The 18,161-nt window shown below is 39.9% G+C and overlaps 1 protein-coding gene across 1 annotated transcript in view; it reads right to left on the reverse strand.

The window, feature by feature from the left end:
- MEIKIN (meiotic kinetochore factor) overlaps window positions 1–18,161 on the reverse strand; it is a 115,465-nt gene that overhangs the window by 80,465 nt on the left and 16,839 nt on the right. The window contains exons 6-7 of the mRNA XM_060146342.1: window positions 16,800–16,919; window positions 7,260–7,299 (exon numbers count right to left, since the gene is read on the reverse strand). Of these exons, the coding sequence (XP_060002325.1) occupies window positions 7,260–7,299; window positions 16,800–16,919 (160 nt within the window). The remainder of the gene's footprint in view (window positions 1–7,259; window positions 7,300–16,799; window positions 16,920–18,161) is intronic.

Genomic DNA, 18,161 nt, shown 5'->3' on the forward strand with positions numbered 1-18,161 from the left:
ATTTTTAAATTCCTATTACTGCTTTAGTGAAAAGTTGAACTCAGTACGCAAAAAATTATTTTATTCCTTCATATTTCCTCTTTAAATTCATCCTGTTAAAAACTATAATTCAAGCCCGGAAATGGAAACAATCTAAGTGCCCATCATCGGATGAATGGATAAAGAAGATGCGGCACATATATACAATGGAATATTACTCAGCCATAAAAAGAAATGAAATTGAGCTATTTGCAATGAGGTGGATAGACCTAGAGTCTGTCATACAGAGTGAAGTAAGTCAGAAAGAAAAAGACAAATACCGTATGCTAACACATATATATGGAATTTAAGAAGAAAAAAAATGTCATGAAGAACCTAGGGGTAAGACAGGAATGAAGACACAGACCTACTGGAGAATGGACTTGAGGATATGGGGAGGGGGAAGGGTGAGCTGTGACAGGGCGAAAGAGAGTCATGGACATATACACACTAACAAACGTAAGGTAGATAGCTAGTGGGAAGCAGCCGCTTGGCACAGGGATATCGGCTCGGTGCTTTGTGACCGCCTGGAGGGGTGGGATAGGGAGGGTGGGAGGGAGGGAGACGCAAGAGGGAAGAGATATGGGAACATATGTATAACTGATTCACTTTGTTATAAAGCAGAAACTAACACACCATTGTAAAGCAATTATACCCCAATAAAGATGTTTAAAAAAAACACAAAAACTATAATTCAGAAAGACACATACACCCCCATGTTCATAGTAGCACTATTCACAATAGCCAAGACATGGAAACAACCTAAATGTCCATCAGTAGATGAATGAATAAAGAAGATGTGGTACATATATACAATGGAATACTACTCAGTCATAAAAAAGAACAAAATAATGCTATTTGCAGCAACATGGATGCAACTAGAGATTATCATACTAAGTGAAATAAGTCAGAAACAGAAAGACAAATACCATACTATATCACTTATACATGGAATCTAAAATATGACACAAATGAACCTATCTATGAAACAGAAACAGAATGACAGACATAGAGAACAGACTGGTGGTTGCCAAAGGGGAGAGGATTGGGGGAGGGATGGAGTGGGAGGTTGGAGTTAGCAGATGTAAGCTTTTATATATAGAATTTATAAACAACAAGGTCCTACTGTATAGCACAGAGAACTATATTCAATATCCTATGAAAAACCATAATGGAAAAGAATATTTTAAAAAGAATGTATATATATGTATAACGGAATCACTTTGCTGCACAGCAGAAATTAACACAGCATTGTAAATAAACTATACTTCAATAACAAATATTGGAAAAAGGAATCAGATACAAAAAAATAAATTCATCCTGTCAAAATAGTACTTTCTTGCCCCTTTTAGGTGTATTCTGTTGCTTTTGTGGTATTCTCTGGCCTATAAGTAGTCCTTTTTATTTTATTTTATTTTATTTATTTATTTTTTGCGGTACGCGGGCCTCTCACTGTTGTGGCCTCTCCCATTGCGGAGCACAGGCTCCGGATGTGCAGGCTCAGCGGCCACGGCTCACGGGCCCAGCCGCTCCGCGGCATGTGGGATCCTCCCAGACCGGGGCACGAACCCGTGTCCCCTGCATCGGCAGGCGGACTCTCAACCACTGCGCCACCAGGGAAGCCCAATAGACATTTTCAGGTAATAAAAAGCCCAGCATAATATCACAACACTAAACTCTTATTATCCAACTTAAACCTCTTCCTTTTCCCAACTGAGGTCTGATTTAGACTAATAGCCTGCAGTAAGGAAAGCAACCATCACTGTTTTTTTCCTCTATTTCTTGCTCTTTTTCCTTCCCCATTTGTTAACTACTCTTTAGGATCCTTTGGCATTGGAGTAGCAGGAAGGAACTGTAGGAAAGGTCTTTCTTAACTGATACTATTCTAATATGTCCTTGGTGCCCTTTGGGCATGACAGATAACCAAATGCTGACTCTTTCAAACCTGAAGTAGTTTTTTCAAAATAAATTTATTTATTTTATTTTTGGCTGCGTTGGGTCTTTGTTGCTGTGCACAGGCTTTCTCTAGTTGCAGCGAGTGGGGGCTACTTGCGGTGCGTGGGCCTCTCACTGCGGTGGCTTCTCTTGTTGCAGAGCACGGGCTCTAGGTGCGCCGGCTTCAGTAGCTGTGGCTTGCAGGCTCTAGAGCGCGGGCTCAGTAATTGTGGCGCACGGGCCTAGTTGCTCCGCGGCATGGGGGATCTTCCTGGACCAGGGCTCGAACCTGTGTCCCCTGCATTGGCAGGCAGATTCTTAACCACTGTGCCACCAGGGAAGCCCAAACCTGAAGTATTTTGAAGGGTTCGGTGATAAGATTTCCCTATCTCTGGGGCTGTCTCACTTGCTCTTTATGATGTCCTCAACTTTTCAATTTGATGGTAAAATTTCCAGTCTCTTTCAGTCAAGTTTATTTTGTCCTTTCCAGGAAGTCGTATTTGGCATGATCCCTTTCAAGATGATCCCTTCTGTGGGATCTATGTCTGACGTCTGGGCAATATGCACAAATCTTTGCTGTGCCAAACTCTGAAAGTATTTCTAGTGTCCTCTTTATCAGCCATTCCAAAGCATCTAACAGACTTTCTTGCTTTTAGCTTTACCAGGTGTGAGTCAGAAACCAAATTCCAGGGAACACACGTTGAACTTTCCAAATGGATCTCTGGGAGCTTCTCTCTTGTGTTGAGGTGAGGGAGAAGTTTTCTCCTCTCCTTGCATATGACATCAATAACTCTTATCAAAGAAACATTCTTGATCATTTCATCCTCTCAGTGCATTCTTTGTCTTTTCTTAAATAGCTTAGAGATTGGTGATGGTCTAATGTTGAAAGAATTAGGTTTTGATCTCACTTATTACAAATTCTACATAGATGATTCTACACAGAATAGGGGATGGGGTAATTGTCATTTTTATTTTGTTCTCATCTATTAAGGTCACTGTCCAAACTCTAAGACTACATGAAAGCACATTTAACATCCTGCTACATTCCTCAAGGTCCTATTAACATATATAGATTAAGCTTGTAGACAGAACCACAGAGTTTTACATGAATTACAGAGTTTTACTGTAAGAACTCATGTGACCTAAGATAGATCCCCCCTCTATGCCTTCCAGCCTAACGGTTTATTAGAAAGATAAAGGGGACACAGGCTTAGGAAACAAGCAGTTAGACAATGGGGACTGACTTCTCTCCTTCAAGCCCAAAATCTGGAGGTGGGGGTAATAGGTGTGATGATGACATTAGAAGAGGTGAAGAGAAAGCCCAAAGTAGAGGGCATGTGCCAAACTCCCTGTTTAGAACTCTAGGAGAAAACAACCACACAAGGAGGAAACTCAACATAAAAATAAGAGCTTGGGATACTCAGGCAGAGAGGAGGCCTCAGCCCTCCTAAGAGTCCCTTAATTCCTGTATACTGTAAACTAGTTCTCAAGGTTCCACATACCAAAGGCAATGCAGAGAAGGTGGTCAGATTTAGAACCGAAATACCTGGCATAGGGCTGTTGTGTCTAGGTGAGTTTACCACGAAGGTTGTAGAAAGGCAACTAAGTCAAAGTCTGGATGGAGGACTTCAATGAGACTTAAGGGGTTTGGGGTGGCAATAAAAGCTAAGGTGAGGAAAAATCAGCAATGGAGGACTTCAGGCCCAAAATACAGCTGTAAGTTCATCAATGACTTTATCAGTAGAGTCCAGCCCAGGTATGAACTAGTCTTGAAACCTGCAGCACAAATCAGTAAAAATTCAGAGACAACTTGTGGATCCCAGACACCCTCAAGACCCAACTTCACCCCTCCCCCACCTCTGGCCTATACACCTATATTTAGGGTGACGATTTGTCCAAACCGGGACCTTTCTGAGAGTAAAAGGAAGCTCTATAAAAGATTATGTGAGAACAGCAGGCACACACTGGGACTGTCCCAGGCAAATCAAGAGGTATGATCATCCTCAGGAATATAGAGTGGGAGAAAATATGAAAGACTCAGCTTTTACCCAAAAGAGACTTTTACCTGGAAGTAACTGGATGGCATTAATAACTTTAACTCATCATTTTCCTGCTAAACAGGGGAGAAAGGTGATCAAAGCCCGTGAGGAGGTTAGATCAGTTATTTAAAAAAAATAAATCAATAAAGCTATATTTTCTTAATAATTTAGCCTTAGAATTTTCGCTGTTGTTCACCAAGGAAGAATAATTCACCCAAGAATAACAGTCATTGATTTTCTTTTCTTCAGAAATTTCTCATCATTTAGATGCAAGCATAACTATAAGGAGCCTATCACACTAAAACTATTCTTTTCTCACTCTGCACACTTTCCCAAGGGAACAACTATGCTTTCAGTCCAGAACCTTTCCCTTGCTTTCCAGGCTGGGATATACAAATGCCTGCTAGATATCTCCACTTCAAAGTGCTGTAGGTATTTCAGTGTTTTCCAGACCTGTCACTCCAACTCACTCTTGCTTTTCTATTTGTGTTCCTTCACGTAGTGAATGAGTCATCATTCATCCTGTTTCCTAAGTCAGAGGGCTGAGGGTCATCATGGACTCCATCTTCCTCTCTTAACCATCCAATCATTAACAACAGTTGATTATCACTCTTGAATTGTTCTCAAGTTTTCCTTCTAAGCAATTCTTGCCACTAAAGTTCAGGTCCTAATCATGCCTCACTTGGAATGCCACAATAGTCATCCCTTCAATCTAATCACTCCTAATCCATCTTCTTCTTTGCTGCAAGAGTGATTGCACAAGACAGAAATATGATGCATGTTTGCGAAGAGGTAGGATGATTGGCATGAATTTTGGTTGGGTAATTAAAAATTCCACAGAAATTTTTGCTCAGCAGTTTATCAGTCCTTGCCCCCACACACTCAGCAACACAAAGTACCAATACTATAGATCCTCATCAAAGAAGACCACATTGTACTGTCTACCATTTAATTCTGGTAAAAAAAAAATCTGGTTATATCTATATCGCCTATTAAAAATCATATCTCCTTGGTTTGCTTGGTCCTAACTTTGCCTTTTTTAACAGATTTATTGATATAATTCACATACCATATAATTTACAAATTTAGAGTGTGTAATTAAATGGTTTTTAGTATATTCAGAGAGTTGTGCAACCACCATCACAGTCAATTTTAGAACATTTTCATCACCCCAAAAAGAAACCCTGTACCCACTAGCAGTCAATTCTCATTTCTTCCCAAACCCCCCCAGTCTTAGGCAATCATTAATCTGCTTTCTGTCTCTATAGATTTGTCTATTCTTGCTATCTTATATGAATGAAACCATAAAATATGTGGTCTTGTATGACTGGCTTCTTTCAGTTAGCATAATATTTACAGGGTTCATCCATGTTTAGTGCATATCAGAATTTCACTTCTTTTTGCTGTTGAATAACATCCCATTACAGATATACCATATTTTATCTATTCATCAGTAGATGGATATTTGGATTGTTTCTACTTTTTGGCTGTTATGAATAAACTTGCTGTGAACATTCATGTACAAGTTTTTGTGTACACATAGTTTTCATTTCTCTTAGGTATGCAAAACTAGGACTGAATTGCTGGGTCACATTTGAAGGAGCTGCCAAACTATTTTCTAAAGCACCTTCGCTATTTAAAATTCTCATCAGCCATGTATGAGAGTTCCAACTTCTCCACATCCAAGACAATACTTGTTATCTGTCTCTTTGATTATAACCATCCCAGTGGGTGTGAAGTGGTATCTCAATGAAGTTGATTTGCATTTCCGGAATGGATAATGATATTAAGTATCTTTTCATGTGCTTATTGGCCATTTGTTTATCTTCTATGGAGAAATGCCTGTTCAGATGCTTTGTCCATTTTTAAATCAGGTTATTTGTCCTTTTATTGTTGAGTTGTAAGAGTTCTTTACATACTCTGCATACAATTCCCTTACTAGATATATGATTTGCAAATATTTTCTCCCATTGTGTATACTGTCTTTTCACTTTCGTGATGGTGTCTCCTGACTTTGTTTTTAAACTTGTATGAATTTTGTGTAAGTTCTTTCAACCTTTCAAGATTAGGTGTTAAAAAAAATCATTATATTTTCAGTCCTACTGAAAATCTTTCATAGGCTCTCATCATATTCAGGAAAAAATTAAAATATCAGCTCTTAAGGTATTCATGATCCAGAATGTGACCACCTCCTTGAACGTCTCTCTCACATACCTTACCCTTCAGTCTATATGCACTAAGCCAAACTCATCTGCCCCTGGTAATACGTTTCTCCTCAGTCTTCCCCATCTTAATAAATGGCAACTCCACCCTTCCAGTTGCTCAAGCCAAAACCATGGTGTTAGCCTTGACTACTTTCATACTTCACCACTCAGTCCTTCAGTGGATCCTCTTAGTTCTGCTTTCAAAATATATCCAAAATCCTACCTCTCACTATCTCCCCTCTTGCCACTCTGGTCCATACTCCAATATTTCTTGCCCATATTAGGGCAGTAGTCTCCTAACTATAATTTCCCTAATTCCTTGCCTCATCATAGTCTATTCTCAACACAGCAACTAGCATGATTCTTTTAAAACGTAAGTCATATCATATCATCCTTCTAAACCCTTCAAAGACCTTCCAATTCACTTATATTTGACTAAAGTGCCTTATATGATCTGGCCTCTTGCTTCTTCTCTCACTTTATCTCTTACCTCACTCCTCCTCCCTCACTTCACACCAGAAGCCCAGGCCTTCTTGCCTCAGGGCATGGCTCCAGCTATTCCCTCTACCTGGAATGCTCTTTTCTCCAATGGGTTACACAGCTTACTCTGTCTCCTTCTTTAGGTCTCTGCTCAAATGCTGCCTTTTCAATGGTGAGTCTCGGACCACACCACTTAAAAGAGCAAATCTCTATCCCAATACTCCCTAGTCCCCTATTTTGTTTTATTTTTCTCCATAGCATTCATTACCATATAGCATGGTATAAATTTATTTGCTTATTTATTTATTGTCCATCTCCTCCAACTAGAATGTGGACTCAAAGAAGGCAGAGATTTTGTTTTTAATCAATTTTGTTCACTACAGCAATTAGATAGATAGACAGACAGATGGATAGTTAGCAAATATACCTCCAGCAATCAGAACAGTTCTGGTATACAGTGAGTCCTCAACAAACATTGAAAAAACAAACATCTGAATTTGTGGGTTACCAATCATACTTGCTATATAACTATTAGTACACAAAGTTTTAAAAGCACAACAACTTTTAAAATGTTAGTTCTTACACTTTCCTATGGCATTTCTGATAGTCTTCTGAAGAGGTACCTAAGAAAGGGAAAAAAACAATCTATTAGAAATATAATTCAGGGGAGGGTAACCAAGATGGCAGAATAAAAGAATGTGGAACTCACCTCCCATAGCAAACACATCAAAAATACATATACATGTAGAACAATTCTCATGGAAAACTAACTGGAAACTGGCAGAAAAAACTCCTATACAACCAAAGCTGTGAGACAGATCTCCACATAACCAGGTGAGATGGAAGAAAACGGCACTGGGTCAGGACTTGTGCCCCTGGGAGAGATCTGTAAGGAAGAAAAGGTCCACATGGGTGGACCCTCGCCCTGGGGAGCAAGCAAGTCAAGCCCAAACTGGACATCACAGTCCTTGGGTCCTGTGCACAGGAGATAAGTGCCCTGGCCTGCTGGGAAATCTGCTGAGACAGACAGAAGGGCTGAAAAAGCCTAGACTCTACCTTAAGGAGTACACACATTCTGGCTTGCTAACAATCAGGGCAAAGAGAACCTCATGTCACTTCTCAACCCAAAGGGGCAAGTACCCCAGCCCCACTCACTCCACACTATAGCCTGGTGTAGGTTCTGGGCAAAGACTTGATCTAGCTACCCAGAGACAGACCAGGGTCTGTCTGGGGTGTGATCCGGGTTGAGCTGTGGTGGGTACTGTCAGCGTGCGCATAGGGTGGCATCAAAAGAGTGTGCAGTGGTTAAGCCCTGAACTTCGAGCACATAGGCCCTGGGAGAGGGCTCCATCTAGCTACGCAGAGACCACCAAGAGGGCCTGGAGTGTGATCTGGGTGGAGCCGTGGAGGCCATTGTCAGCACGCTCAGGAACACACGGTGGTTCGGCTCCCAGTGAGAGTGCCCTGGCTCCACCAATTCCACACCACATCTTAGTGGTAGATCTGGAGCAGGCAGGTCTTGGGAGAGGTCTGCTACAGAGGCAGCCCGGATCTCAGGAGGAAGCACAGCCACCTCATTTCCTATATCCACAATGCCCTGACCGCCAGCCACAGCCTATGTCACACCAGAGCCTTGCACTATATCTGGGACAAATACAACAGAGAAAGGGATGCGAACTTAAGCAGCTGCTGAGCAGAATCACAGATGCCTACACAGGTGGCACACAGGTCCTCTGTGACTGAACAAGCCTCACTTGCTTTGGGACAGGGGACAGACTCAAGGGCAACAGAGCCTGATCAGACCCAACCCTCAGAGCTTCTAATCCAACAACTGGGGAGCAGACCTGCCTCTGACAAAGTGGTGACAGCCACTGAGCAGACAGGAAGCCCTGCCTCACATTCTGCATAGGCTCTAGATACTCTAGCATGAACCACACCCCCTATCAAGGGGATAATAGCCAGAAAAACCTGAGGAAGGACATGGCTGGGGTCTATACCAAAACCAGCCTTTGCACCAAAACATGGGACACACACAGCCTGCACCAGGATGCTCCCACATAAAAACACCCTTTCAAGACCATAGTAGGTAACTGTTTCTCTTAAATTAATAGAGACAAAGTTAAGTAAAATGAAAAGTCAGAGGAACTACTCTGAATTAAAAGAACAATGATCCTCTGTAAGAAAAAAACAATGAAACTGAGCTCACCAGTCTACTAGACCTTGAACTCAAAAAGGTGGTAATAAAAAGGCTAACATAATTAAGAAAGATTATTGATAGAAATGTAGATCACTGTAACAAGGAACTGGAAATTATAAAAATGAACCAATCAAAAGTGGACAATTCAATTACCAAGATAAAAACCAATCTAGAAGCAATGAATAGCAAACTAAATGACACAGTAGAACAAATAAGTGATCTGGAAGATAGAATAATAGAAATCACCCAATCAGAACAGCAGATAAGCAACAGGGGTGCGGAGGGCAAAGCGGAGAGATTCCCGCACAGAGGATCGGTGCCAACAGGCACTCACCAGCCCTAGAGGCTTGTCTGCTCACCTGCTGGGGTGGGCGGGGGCTGGGAGCTGAGTCAGGCTACGGTCAGAGCGCAGGGAGAGGACTGGGGCGCAGGGAGAGGACTGGGGCGTGAACACAGCCTGAAGGGGTTAGTGCGCCACAGGTAGCCGGGAGGGAGTCTGGGAAAAAGTTTGCACCTGCCGAAGAGGCAAGAGACTTTTTCTTCCCTCTTTGTTTCCTGGTGCGTGAGGAGAGGGGATTAAGAGCACTGCTTAAAGGAGGTCCAGAGACTGGGCGCGAGCCGCGGCTATCAGCGCGGACCCCAGAGACAGGCATGAGACGCTAAGGCTGCTGCTGCCGCCACCAAGAAGCCTGTGTGCGAGTGCAGGTCACTATCCACACCTCCCCTCCCGGAAGCCTGTGCAGCCCGCCACTGCCAGGGTCCCGTGATCCAGGGACAACTTCCCCGGGAGAACGCACGGCACGCCTCAGGCTGCTGCAACGTCACGCTGGCCTCTGCCACTGCAGGCTCACCCCGCATCTGTACCCCACCCTCCGCCAGGACTGAGTGAGCCAGAGCCCCCGAATCAGCGGCTCCTTTAACCCCGTCCTGTCTGAGTGAAGAACAGACACCCTCCAGCGACCTACATGCAGAGGCGGGGCCAAATCCAAAGCTGAACCCCAGGAGCTGTGCGAACAAAGAAGAGAAAGGGAAATTTCTTCCAGCAGCCTCAATAGCAGTGGATTAAATCTCCACAATCAACTTCATGTACCTGCACCTGTGGAATACATGAATAGACACCAAATCATCCCAAATTGAGGAAGTGGACTTTGAGAGCAAGATTTATTATTTTTTCCCCTTTTCCTCTTTTTGTGAGTGTGTATGTGCCTGCTTCTGTGTGAGATTTTGTCTGTATAGCTTTGCTTTCACCATTTGTCACAGGGTTCTGTCCGTCCATTTTTTGTTTTTTACTTTTTAAAAAAACTTTTTCTTAATAATTAATTTTTATTTTAATAAATTTATTTTATCTTACTCTATTTTATTTTATCCTCTTTCTTTCTTTCTTTCTTTCTTTCCCATTTATTTTTCTCCCATTTATTCTGAGCCGTGTGGATGAAAGACTCTTGGTGCTCCAGCCAGGAGTCAGTGCTGTGCCTCTGACGTGGGAGAGCCAACTTCGGGACACTGGTCCACAAGAGACCTCCCAGCTCCACATAATATCAAATGGCGAAAATCTCTCAGAGATCTCCATCTCAACACCAACACCCAGCTTCACTCAACGACCAGCAAGCTACAATGCTGGACACCCTATGCCAAACAACTAGCAAGACAGGAACACAACCCCACCCATTAGCAGAGAGGCTGCCTAAAATCATCATAAGGCCACAGACACCCCAAAACACACCACCAGAAGTGGACCTGCCCACCAGGAAGACAAGATCCAGCCTCATCCACCAGAACACAGGCACTATTCCCCTCAACCAGGAAGCCTACACAACCCTCTGAACCAACTTTAGCCACTGGGGACAGACACCAAAAACAAATACAAACCTGCAGCCTGCAAAAAGGAGACCCCAAACACAGTAAGATAAGCAAAATGAGAAGACAGGGAAACACACAGCAGATGAAGGAGCAAAATAAAAACCCATCAGACCTAACAAATGAAGAGGAAATAGGCAGTCTACCTGAAAAAGAATTCAAAATAATGATAGTAAAGATGATCCAAAATCTTGGAAATAGAATACAGAAAATGCAAGAAACATTTAACAAGGACCTAGAAGAACTAAAGAGGAAACAAGCAACAATTAACAACACAATAAATGAAATGAAAAATACTCTAGAAGGGATCAATAGCAGAATAACTGAGGCAGAAGAACGGATAAGAGACCTGAAAGATAAAATAGTGGAAATAACTACTGCAGAGCAGAAAAAAGAATGAAAAGAACTGAGGACAGTCTCAGAGACCTCTGGGACAACATTAAACGCACCAACATTCGAATTCTAGGGGTCCCAGAAGAAGAAGAGAAAAAGAAAGGGACGGAGAAAATATCTGGAGAGATTATAGTTGAAAACTTCCATAATATGGGAAAGGAAATAGTTAATCAAGTCCAGGAAGCACAGAGAGTCCCATACAGGATAAATCCAAGGAGAAACACATCAAGACACATATTAATCAAACTGTCAAAAATTAAACACAAAGAAAACATATTAAAAGCAGCAAGGGAAAAACAACAAATAACACACAAGGGAATCCCCATAAGGTTAACAGCTGATCTTTCAGCAGAAACTCTGCAAGCCAGAAGGGACTGGCAGGACATATTTAAAGTGATGAAGGAGAAAAACCTGCAACCAAGATTACTCTACCAAGCAAGGATCTCATTCAGATTTGATGGAGAAATTAAAACCTTTACAGACAAGCAAAAGCTGAGAGAGTTCAGCACCATAAAACCAGCTTTACAACAAATGCTAAAGGAACTTCTCTAGGCAAGAAACACAAGAGAAGGAAAAGACCTACAATAACAAACTCAAAACAATTAAGAAAATGGGAATAGGAACATACATATCAATAATTACCATAAATGTAAATAGATTAAATACTCCCACCAAAAGACACAGACTGGCCGAATGGATACAAAAACAAGACCAATATATATGCTGTCTACAAGAGACCCACTTCAGACCTAGGGACACATACAGACTGAAAGTGAGGAGAAGGAAAAAGATATTCCATGCAAATGGAAACCAACAGAAAGCTGGAGTAGCAATTCTCATATCAGACAAAATAGACTGTAAAATCAAGACTATTACAAGAGACAAAGAAGGACACTACATAATGATCAAGGGATCGATCCAAGAAGAAGATATAACAATTGTATAAATTTATGCACCCAACATAGGAGCACCTCAATACATAAGGCAAATACTAACAGCCATAAAAGGGGAAATTGACAGTAACACATTCATAGTAGGGGACTTTAACGCCCCACTTTCAACAATGGATAGATCATCCAAAATGAAAACAAATAAGGAAACACAAGCTTTAAATGATACATTAAACAAGATGGACTTAATTGATATTTATAGGACATTCCGTCCAAAAACAACAGAATACACATTTTTCTCAAGTGCTCATGGAACATTCTCCAGGATAGATCATATCTTGGGTCACAAATCAAGTCTTGGTAAATTTAAGAAAATTGAAATTGTATCAAGTATCTTTTCCAACCACAACGCTATGAGACTAGATATCAATTACAGGAAAAGATCTGTAAAAAATTACGAACACATGGAGGCTAAACAATACACTACTTAATAACGAAGTGATCACTGAAGAAATCAAAGAGGAAATCAAAAAATGCCTAGAAATAAATGACAATGGAGACATGACGACCCAAAACCTATGGGATGCAGCAAAAGCAGTTCTAAGAGGGAAGTTTATAGCAATACAGTCCTATCTTAAGAAACAGGAAACATCTCGAATAAAAAACCTAACCTTGCACATAAAGAAATTAGAGAAAGACAAACAAAAAACCCCCAAAGTTAGCAGAAGGAAAGAAATCATAAAGATCACATCAGAAATCAATGAGAAAGAAATGAAGGAAACAATAGCAAAGATCAATAAAACTAAAAGCTGGTTCTTTGAGAAGATAAACAAAATTGATAAACCATTAGCCAGACTCATCAAGAAAAAAGGGAGAAGACACAAATCAATAGAATTAGAAATGAAAAAGAACAAGTAACAACTGACACTGCAGAAGTACAAAGGCTCAGGAGAGATTACTACAAGCAACTCTATGCCAATAAAATGGACAACCTGGAAGAAATGGACAAATTCTTAGAAATGCACAACCTGCCAAGACTGAACCAGGAAGAAATAGAAAATATGAACAGACCAATCACACGCACTGAAATTGAAATGGTGATTAAAAACCTTCCAACAAACAAAAGCCGAGGACCAGATGGCTTCACAGGCCTATTCTATCAAACCTTTAGAGAAGAGCTAACACCTATCCTTCTCAAACTCTTCCAAAATATAGCAGAGGGAGGAACACTCCCAAACTCATTCTACAAGGCCACCATCACCCTGATACTAAAACCCGACAAGGATGTCACAAAGAAACAAAACTACAGGCCAATGTCACTGATGAACATAGATGCAAAAATCCTCAACAAAATACCAGCAAACAGAATCCAACAGCACATTAAAAGGATCATACACCATGATAAGTGGGGTTTATTCCAGGAATGCAAGGATTCTTCAATATACGCAAATCAATGAACATGATACACCATATTAACAAATTGAAGGAGAAAAACCATATTATCATCTCAATAGATGCAGAGAAAGCTTTCAACAAAATTCAACACCCATTTATGATAAAAACCCGGCAGAAAGAAGGAATAGTGGGAACTTTCCTCAACATAATAAAGGCCATATATGACAAACCCACAGCCAGCATCATCCTCAATGGTGAAAAACTGAAAGCATTTCCACTAAGATCAGGAACAAGACAAGGTTGCCCACTCTCACCACTCTTATTCAACATAGTTTTGGAAGTTTTAGCCACAGCAATCAGAGAAGAAAGGGAAATAAAGGAATCCAAATCAGAAAAGAAGAAGTAAAGCTGTCACTGTTTGCAGATGACATGATACTATACACAGAGAATCCTAAAGATGCTACCAGAAAACTACTAGAGCTAATCAATCAATTTGGTAAAGTAGCAGGATACAAAATTAATGCACAGAAATCTGTGGCATTCCTATACACTAATGATTAAAAATCTGAATGTGAAATCAAGAAAACACTCCCATTTACTATTGCAACAAAAAGAATCAAATACCTAGGAATGAACCTACCTAAGGAGACAAAAGACCTGTATGCAGAAAATTATAAGACACTGATGAAAGAAATTAAAGATAATACAAATAGATGGAGAGATATACCATGTTCTTGAATTGGAAGAATCAACATTGTGAAAATGACTATACTACCCAAAGCAATCTACAGATTCAGTGCAATCCCTATCAAACTACCACTGGCATTCTTCACAGAACTAGAACAAAAGATTTCACAACTTGTATGGAAACACAAAAGACCCCGAATAGCCAAAGCAATCTTGAGAACGAAAAACAGAGCTGGAGGAATCAGGCTCCCTGACTTCAGACTATACTACAAAGCTACAGTAATCAAGACAGTATGGTACTGGTACAAAAACAGAAATATAGATCAATGGAACAGGATAGAAAGCCCAGAGATAAACCAAGCACATATGGTCACCTTATCTTTGATAAAGGAGGCAGGAATGTACAGTGGAAAAAGGACTGCCTCTTTAATAAGTGGTGCTGGGAAAACTGGACAGGTACAGGTAAAAGTATGAGATTAGAACACTCCCTAACACCATACACAAAAATAAGCTCAAAATGGATTAAAGACCTAAATGTAAGGCCAGAAACTATCAAACTCTTAGAGGAAAACATAGGCAGAACACTCTATGACATAAATCACAGCAAGATCCTTTTTGACCCACCTTGTAGAGAAATGGAAATAAAACCAAAAATAAACAAATGGGACCTAATGAAACTTCAAAGTTTTTGCACAGCAAAGGAAACCATAAACAAGACCAAAAGACAATCCTCAGAATGGGAGAAAATATTTGCAAATGAAGCAACTGACAAAGGATTAATCTCCAAAATTTACAAGCAGCTCACGCAGCTCAATATCAAAAAAACAAACAACCCAATCCAAAAATGGGCAGAAGACCTAAACAGACATTTCTCCAAAGAAGATATACAGACTGCCAACAAACACATGAAGGAATGCTCAACATCATTAATCATTAGAGAAATGCAAATCAAAACTACAATGAGATATCACCTCACACCAGTCAGAATGGCCATCATCAAAAAATCTAGAAACAATAAATGCTGGAGAGGGTGTGGAGAAAAGGGAACCCTGTTGCACTGTTGGTGGGAATGTAAATTGATACAGCCACTATGGAGAACAGTATGGAGGTTCCTTAAAAACTAAAAACAGAACTACCATATGACCCAGCAATCCCACTACTGGGCATATACCCTGAGAAAACCATAATTCAAAAAGAGTCATGTACCAAAATGTTCATTGAAGCTCTATTTACAATACCCAGGAGATGGAAACAACCTAAGTGTCCATCATTGGACCAATGGATAAAGAAGATGTGGCACATATACACAATGGAATATTACTCAGCCATAAAAAGAAAGGAAATTGAGTTATTTGTAGTGAGCTGGATGGACCTAGAGTGTGTCATACAGAGTGAAGTAACTCAGAAAGAGAAAGACAAATACCGTATGCTAACACATATATATGGAATCTAAGAAAAAAAAATGTCATGAAGAAACTAGGGGTAGGACAGGAATAAAGACACAAACCTACTAGAGAATGGACTTGAGGATATGGGGAGGGGGAAATGTAAGCTGTGACAAAGTGAGAGAGAGGCATGGACATATATACACTACCAAACGTAAGGTAGATAGCTAGTGGGAAGCAGCCGCATAGCACAGGGAGATCAGCTTGGTGCTTTGTGACCGCGTGGAGGGGTGGGATAGGGAGGGTGTGAGGGAGGGAGACATAAGAGGGAAGAGATATGGCAACATATGTATATGTATAACTGATTCACTTTGTTATAAAGCAGAAACTAACACACCATTGTAAAGCAATTATACTCCAATAAAGATAATAAAAAAAAAAGAAAATCACCATGAGATGAACACCACAGTAAGAACTGTGGCAATCAAGTTCTTCTGATGAATGGTAATATCAGTTAATGAAAGTTTGAGGAGAAACAGGACTTACGGAGTCTCAAACTATCTTTTTCTAGGTATTTATTAACTACAGAGGGAAACTAGTAACTTTACAGTGGAGAAAACCAGCAGATAACACCTTAATTAAGTGAAGTTTAACATCACCAATAAGAAGATATATGTACTGACATTAAGAATTCCTTAATACATCATTTCTGTGGTGTTCTTATCAAAAATTGCATAATCTCTTTCCTATCATGAGAAAACACTAGACAAATTCAAACTGAGGGACATTCTACAAAATAACTGATCAGTAATCTTCAAAAGTATCAAGCTTATGAAAGACAAACACTGAGGATCTGTCACATATCTCAGTAGACTAAGGGAGAAATAATCTAATTCAATGTAGGATCCTAGATAGGATCCTGAAACAGAAGAAAAGACGTTAGTGGAAAAACTGGTGAAACGTGAATAAGATCTGTAGTTTAGTTAACAGTTTAATACCAATGTTAATTTCCTGATTATCACCATTGTATTACGATTGTATAAGATAATATTTCAGAAAGCTGGATGGGAGGTATATGGGAACCCTTAGTATTACTTTTGCAACTTTTCTTCAAGTCTAAAATTCAAAATAAATGTTTTAAGAAAGTAAACCCATATGTACTTAAGCTACTTACTATTAGTCAGATACGATGTGTAGCCAAAGGTAATCCTAATCAATGAATTTAGCTTAGAAATCATTCAAAAGAAAAAGTACTTTGCTTTTCCAATATAGACAAGGGTTTCCTCTTGTGATATGAGGAAAAAGAATGTGAAACTTACCTAAAACTGCAGAGAGGTTTGAAAACTGTAGTGCCTTCTGTATCGGTACTGCTTTACTGGTGTCCAAAAGAGTGGAATTCTTACATAGCAAGTTTTCTTCCAACATGGGACACTCCCAATCTAAAAAAGCAGGGAGAAATTTTGAACAACAGCACACAAGTGGCAGATTACCTTTTTCTCCTAAACTTAGGTCCCCAGCCCATACCAAGCTATGGTAGTTGAAGAAAGTTTGGGTGAGACAGAGAAAAAAAGACAAGCCTTGACGGCATCAGGATATTAAATAATCTTTGGGCTTCTGCAGTCCCCTAACACTCTTATTTCCTTTTACCCACCTCTTTCCCATTGTCCTCATACTATTATATCACATATTTAGTTAGGCCAATATTCAATATAGACATAATGATGATAAATTGCCATAAAAATCTTAATTTTTACTCTTGTGGTATATACCATGACCACCTTTTGTTTTTCCTGGAGTCAATAAAAGTCTTGTTTGTTTAGTTTTCTCTGTATTTTTCATCTATTTAATCCTAAACTCTACCAAATTGTATAAATCCATTCTGTTTATTCCATCCTCAGATGTTCTGAAATTTCATAATGTTTTGTCTTGGTGTTTTTCATCTATTGTGCTAGGCACAGTATGGCCCTTTTAACCCAGAAATCATATTCTTTAGCTCTAGAAAGTGTTCTGGAATTGTATCTCTGATAATTTTCTTCCTTCTGTTTATTTCATTATCTTTTTCTGGAATTCCTATTATTTGATATTAGATTTCATATATTGCTTCTCTAACTTACCTTTTTTCTCCATTTTTTGTGTTTTCCTCCTGGCTTTTTTTTTTTTCTGGGCAATCTCCTCAACGTATCTTCTAATCCTTCTATTGAGTTTCCCATTCTGCTACTGCATTTAATTTGTTCTCTGAATATTCACCCCCCTTTTTTTCCCACAGCATCCTATTCCTATTCAATGGATACAATATACATTTTTTTATCTCAGTGAAGGTTTTTTTTTTCCAGTATCTTCCTTGTATTCCTATTTCTGCTTGGTTTCTTCTCTTATATTTAATTTTATTATGGTGGGAACACTTAACATAAGACATACCCTCAAATTTGTAAGAGTGCAATAGAGTATTGTTAACTGTAGGCACAGTGCTGTGCAGCAGATTTCTAGAACTTATTCATCTTGCATAACTGAAATTATACCTGTTGAATAGCAACTCCCCACAGCCCTTTCTTCCAGGGCCCTGGCAACCAACATTCTACTCTCTACTTCTATGAATTTGACTTCTTTAGATATCTCATACAGGTGGAATCATATAGTATTTTTCTTCCTGTGACTGGCTCATTTCACTTACCATGGTGTCC

This window comes from Lagenorhynchus albirostris, chromosome 3, assembly GCF_949774975.1.
Source record: "Lagenorhynchus albirostris chromosome 3, mLagAlb1.1, whole genome shotgun sequence".
NCBI classification, from domain to species: Eukaryota; Metazoa; Chordata; class Mammalia; order Artiodactyla; family Delphinidae; genus Lagenorhynchus; species Lagenorhynchus albirostris.